A 6233-nucleotide genomic window follows, 5' to 3' on the forward strand; every position below is an offset into this window, starting at 1 on the left:
TGGCTGATTTATACCATTTCGTCAATTCGCAACGCGACCCCGTCGAGCAAAAACACGAGAATTAAAAAAGTTTAACGCTACTTGTTACTTAGTTACTTAGTCATTGAGGCCGGAACATCCTCTTCTGGATGCTAAGCTACTTAGCTTCTTAGGCCCTTTTGGCAATTGTTTTCCCATATTAGCATAATATTCAGTTTTCACTTTTTGTTGTTTTATCGCTTATTTTAGTAATTCACTCACTTTTATTCTTTTTTCAGTCAATTATTCACTATATATTTATTTACACAACACAGTTAAAATTTAAAATTGTTCACACTGATGGATATTTAGCTTCTTATAGCTTTCCTGATCTGTAAAGCACTTATCTGTCACTTGTATCATGATAAAACACCTATCACTTCACATTTAATTTTAGTAAGGGTTGTAACATTTGGCATGAAACTTATAATCGCCTGTCCAGTGTCTATTTAACCTAGCCTTAAATGTATTTAGAGTTTGTGCTTCAATGACACTATTGGGAAGCGAGTTCCAACTGTCCACAACATGATGCGTAAAAGCATTTCTTCTAATATTTACTCGCACTCTAGGTTTAAATAGTTTCTGATTGTGGCCTCTTGTATTTGTTTCTTCCCCGACAGTTAACATGTTAGTGGCTGTTATGTCAAGTTTGTGCGTAAGTTTGTAAACCCCAATGACGTCTGCCCTAGATCTCCTATATTCTAGCGTTGGTATTCCTAATCGTATCAACCTATCACTGTACTCTAACCCATGGATGTCTTTCAGCATTCTTGTGGCTCTTCTCTGTACATTCTCAATTAAAATAGCTTGCTTTTTAAATCTTGGTGTCCAGATAACTGAAGCATATTCGAGATGGGGTGCACAAGTGACTTATAAAGTTGCAAAAACATCTCTTTATTCATGAAGGTAAAGTTTTTGAATACCAATCCTAGGTTTCTATTGGCAATATTGACCTTGGAGTTTATATGTTTATCAAATGTCATCTTGTCGTCAAAGATTACTCCTAGGTCTTCTTACTCTTTCACTTGTTTGACTTTCACTATTTTGTTTTCATTATCCTTCATAAAGTATTCATTGCATGGTTTATTGCCGACGTGCATCATTTTGCATTTTTTTGCATTAAACAACATTTGCCACTTCGAGGCCCATTCACACGCATTGAAGATATTATCTTGTAGTCTTTCTTCATCATCAAAACTTTTTATGACTGAATACAGTTTGGTGTCATCAGCAGAACCATCAACTTGAATACAGTTTGGTGTCATCAGCAGAACCATCAACTTGAACCCTTTGCTGCCTATTGTCCAGAAAGTCTTTAATCCAATTATATAGATTCCCCCTAATACCAATACTCCAGATTTTTTTCAACAGTCTCTTGTGCGGAACCTTATCGAAGGCCGCTTTAAAATCTAAGTAAATAATATCAACGTCATACTTCTCATCAATTGCAGTAGTCCAATCTTCAATACATTCCAATAATTGAGTGGTGCATGACCTGCCTTTCCTGAATCCATGTTGGTGATTTGACAGTTGATCACTATTTTCAATATGTTGGACTATGGCATTACGAATGATCTTTTCCATTATTCTACAACAGATTGATGTAACACTAATTGGTCGATAGTTTTCAACGTTAGTTTTATTCCCACTCTTATGTATTGCTGCGACGTTGGCATCTTTCCATTGTTTAGGCAGTTTTCCTTCACTTAAAGATTTTCTAAATATTCTTGTTAAGGTTCCGCAAATTGTATCTTTACATTCATATATAATTTTAGGGTGTATCTCATCTGGTCCTTGTGATTTTGCTGGGTTTACTTCTTGAATCATCTTCGTGGTAATTTGGCTATTTATTTCTATATCAAAGATGGCTTCATTTACTGTATTATCAGGTTCAGTTTCTAAGGTGAACAACGATGTGAAGTGACTTGAATTCTTCAGCTATTTCAAGGTCATCAGTGCTTTTTACTCCATTAATTTAAATTGTGTTTATCCCTGATGTTGACTTTGAATTTGTTTTGACATATTTCCAGAATTTTTTGGGTTGGATTTTATGCTATCTGCAATGTTCTTTTAACATTTACTGGTTGAGGACCACCAAATCCGGACGACCACCAAACCGGACAGTTTCGTAGCTGCTACAGTTTGCTGTATTTTTAGCAATCTTTTATAAGTCAAACACACATTTGATTTTTTAACAATGATGTGGAATTATATCTGACAAAAATAACTTATTGAGGAGGAAATTTCATTTTTTGATTTCGTCCTTCATACTGAAGCATGAAACTACCATGGGGGATTTGGAAATCCGCACATGCATTTCTTACTATCATATAGCAGTTTTCCAAACAAAAAAATCTGAATAAAATTTATATCTTTCAGGCCAATAATGAATACTTTGACTCGTTTTTACATTACATAGCAAAATGTCATCAGTACAGAGGTTCCCATAAGTTGTAAAAAAAACTGTCCAGATATATGGTACTGCCAAGCAGTGAAAGTAAGTAGTTTAGTTGACCCTACATTCGGCCCTGGAAAGGGCATTAATCATTCGTTAGGGGTAAACAAATTAAGTCTGCTTCTTGAGGGTGCACCTAACTATGTTCATTTGAAATTTCACAGTTGTAATGAAGGAAATGAAAGAGAAAATGGCGAAAAACCTCTAAAAGTGTCCGGTTGGTGGCCCCCGACCAGTATATTTTGGCTTTCTCAATTGACTACCAACTCTATTTCTTGCTATCTTATAGTTATTATATGACAAATGATTCCGGTTATATTTATATTTTAACCATTTTGATCTCTTCTCCCTAATGGCGCCCGCAGTCTTGTCCCATGTCTTGGATTAGCTATTTTCTTTGGAACATGTTTCTCAATACTATTGGTAAGGTTTCTAACAAATACCTCCCAAGACATCTGGATTCCTAGATTGTCAATAACTGCCCATTCTACACTGTTAAGGTCTTCAGTTGCTGCAAAATTTGCTTTATTGTAGTTGTATCTTGGTGTTACATCTACCCTTATTTCCTTGTAGCATATGAATTCAAATGTCAATGTCAAATGATCACTTTTACCTAATCCTGGATGGTATGCCAGGTCAGCAATCATATCTTCTTCGTTGGTGAAGATCAAATCAAGGAGTGAAGGTTCACTTCCTTCCCGGAATCTTGTTGGTTCCTTTACATGTTGAAATAAAAACAAGTCCTTTATTTTTTCTACAAATTCTGATTCTGGCTGCTCTTCTCCAGCATCAGTTGCCATTACTTCCCAGTCTGTATTTCTAACGTGAAAATCCCCCATTGTTAAAAATGTGAATAATTTAAAGAACACATATAGTCCAATAATTCATAAAGTTTTTCAACATTTTCCCTTTTAGTGTTTGGACTTTTATATATACACCCAATGAGTAACACGTCACTACCATTCAGAACGATTTCTATCCAGACTGATTCAATAAATTGAATTGGAACTTCCACAATATTAGCCCGGATTTCTTTCTTTACATAGATTACAGTTCCCCTGTTTCCATTCTTACCAAAAAACGCGTCATATCCTTTGATTTTATACATTTCCTCAAGTGTGCAGTCGAATGAAGAGTTCTTAGGGTATATCTCTGTGATGGCTAGGACATCCAATTTTTTTCCCTCAGCTATAATTATCACTTCCTGTAGTTTTTCTTTTGTGAGACAGTCTGCATTTGTATACATTATTATTAAATTACTTTTCGATTTTATATGGTAGTCCCTGGAATTATGATCATTGTTGTGTTCTACTATCACTCTAAAATTTGTATTTACATTAAAAACACTTTCTACAGTTTGTGGGGATAAAACGTCTATATTTTTTGGCATTTGGCTGGGCAGCGTACTGCTGTCAGTCACACCTGCTTGCACTGCCCTTGATGTTCCCTTACATTGACCTACATCTATACCACCCACCATAGTTTCTTCATTTCTATCAATTTCCAAATCCAGGATAGTGTTTTCATAGGCTGTACTGACAAAGGTATCCTGACTGAAGGGGTCTTTTGCTTCCTGGCTTAGGACATAACGTGCACTTCCCATTGGGCTGTTACCTATAGACTGTAATGGAGGTGCTAGTAATACATTAGTTTCTTTTTTGTCATTTATCTCTTCCGTAGCTTTTCTTTTTGCTCTTCTTTATTCTTTGCTCTGGTGTAAGATCTTTAAATATAACTACATCTTTAAATTTGGGTTCCACCTTTTCAGATATGTTTTTGGAGTTTTCTAGGAGACTTTTTCTTTGTTTTCTGTCTTCGAGTATGACCTTAAGAACTCTCATGGACTTTTTATTGATAACCTTTTTTCCCAGTCTGTATGATGTAACTATTTCCAAGTTTGGTACCCCGAGAGATGTTGCTATTTTTCTCAACTGGTCTTCATCAAATTTTTTGTTATCAAGACCATTTTGGCTGGTTCCTTCTTCTGATTTGAAAACTACCAGATTCAGCTCTCTCCTCCTTCTGTCCTCAAGCTCTTTAGTTCTTTTATCTACAATGTCATTAATCTTGCCCTCAAAGTCTTTCATAATATCTTCTTTAACACCCTTCATTTGTTCACGGATTACATCTTTTGATCCTAATTCAAGCCTGGATACTTTTTGCTCAAGTGTTGACAGTCTGATTTCTTGATTTTTTTCAATTCTGGATAATTTTTGATCAATATTTTCTAAGGTCGGGATAGTCTGTTCACAGCTCTTACAATGAAACGCGCAGTGGTTAGCAATCAAAAATGCGATAACATGTGGCGACGCGGAGCGAAAACACGATTATTAGCGGTGTGTGTTGGGGAGGGGGGGGTGGGGGGGGAAAGCTGGCGTTGAGCGAGATTCAGGATGTAAAGCGGCTGGGTGCCCGGGGGCTGTGCCGATAATTAAGAAGGCTAATTATCGTCGTTTCGTTCGGCGACCCCACCAATGTTATGCCTTTCAAACCTTAACTTCTTGCTCGGCGCCCGCTGATCAGCCAGTTTTCGCTCGGCTCCCCCAACGATTTACATATTAAATCTAAACTTTTGGTCTGTGATTCTCCGTAGAGAAAATACTAGGAATAAAAAATGGCGGGAGCGGGGATGGCGCTGAGCGGAAAGTCGATATTTACGTTATAAATCGGCGCCCAGAATTGGCGGAAAGACGGAATGGCATATATCAGTCACCATAGAATTTTGTTAAAATGTCTGTTAGGTTCGAAAGACGCTCATATTTTAATATCTTATTAACTCAATGTATTTATCAATTAATGAGTTCTTGTTTGGCTCTCTCAGGAATTGATGTGAGTCATTCCGATTTAAGAGCAGACATGAGACATAATGACTAGTTCCATTAACTACTGTTTAATCCAACATCAGACTATTTTTGATGGTGTTATCTCTACCACACATAACTAACCAGTCCGATTCATAACTCTTTTCCGTTGTAGTTGCCTTAGAGCTGACGATTTTTCCACATTTCCGAAGACTTTTCTCTAGCTGTTCTTGTTGAGCGTCAAAAAAATACACACCTGTGCCATGTGAGTGCCGTTTTGAAACCCCTTACCATCTTTAAAAACGAGTCATTCTTTAAATATAACAAATTAAGTCTTGGAATTTGAACTGGTTATTGTAGGAAGACATGACTATACGATACTGTATCAAAAATGAATACATTTGGAGTATTTACTGAGTATTTTACGTGTTTTTTTTTGACATTTGACATTTTTGAGTCAAACGTTCACGTTTAACTCGCCGTATTTTGTTGATTTCAAGATGAAATGTTGTGACACTCACAGAACATAGTCATCAATTATTCATCAGGGCGCATATATCCTTCATTTTACAAAAAGTTTTGAATTACCGGACATACAATAAGAAATACTTACACCACCGCTCCTCAAAAATCGCTTATCGAGCGCTGTATGTGGGAGTGCCACCTGTACTTGGGAGCGCCGGTGTAATGAAGTATTTCGACCCCCATAGAATAACGACCCTCCGGTCATTATTCTATAGAAAATGTGACTCCTTTCCTGTAAAATATTGACTCCCCTTATAAAAAACTGACTCCCTTTGAAAACTCTATAGAATAACGACCCCCCGGTCATTATTCTATAGAAAAACTGACCCCTCCAAGTAAAATACTGACTCCCTAAAGATGACACCCTTCGAATCTCATATAATAACGACCCCGGTTACTATTCTATAAAAAAGTGACTCCTTCCATGTAAAATA

General features: G+C 36.6%; 1 protein-coding gene across 1 annotated transcript; it reads right to left on the minus strand.

Moving 5' to 3' along the window:
- Positions 1 to 3908: 3908 nt before the first annotated feature.
- On the minus strand, positions 3909 to 4713 carry LOC128557491 (uncharacterized). Its single transcript, XM_053544885.1, has one exon. The coding sequence runs from the start codon at positions 4582 to 4584 to the stop codon at positions 4135 to 4137; it is 450 nt and encodes a 149-aa protein (XP_053400860.1). The 5' UTR covers positions 4585 to 4713; the 3' UTR covers positions 3909 to 4134.
- Positions 4714 to 6233: the final 1520 nt, after the last annotated feature.

This window comes from Mercenaria mercenaria, chromosome 5, assembly GCF_021730395.1.
Source record: "Mercenaria mercenaria strain notata chromosome 5, MADL_Memer_1, whole genome shotgun sequence".
Taxonomy (NCBI): Eukaryota; Metazoa; Mollusca; class Bivalvia; order Venerida; family Veneridae; genus Mercenaria; species Mercenaria mercenaria.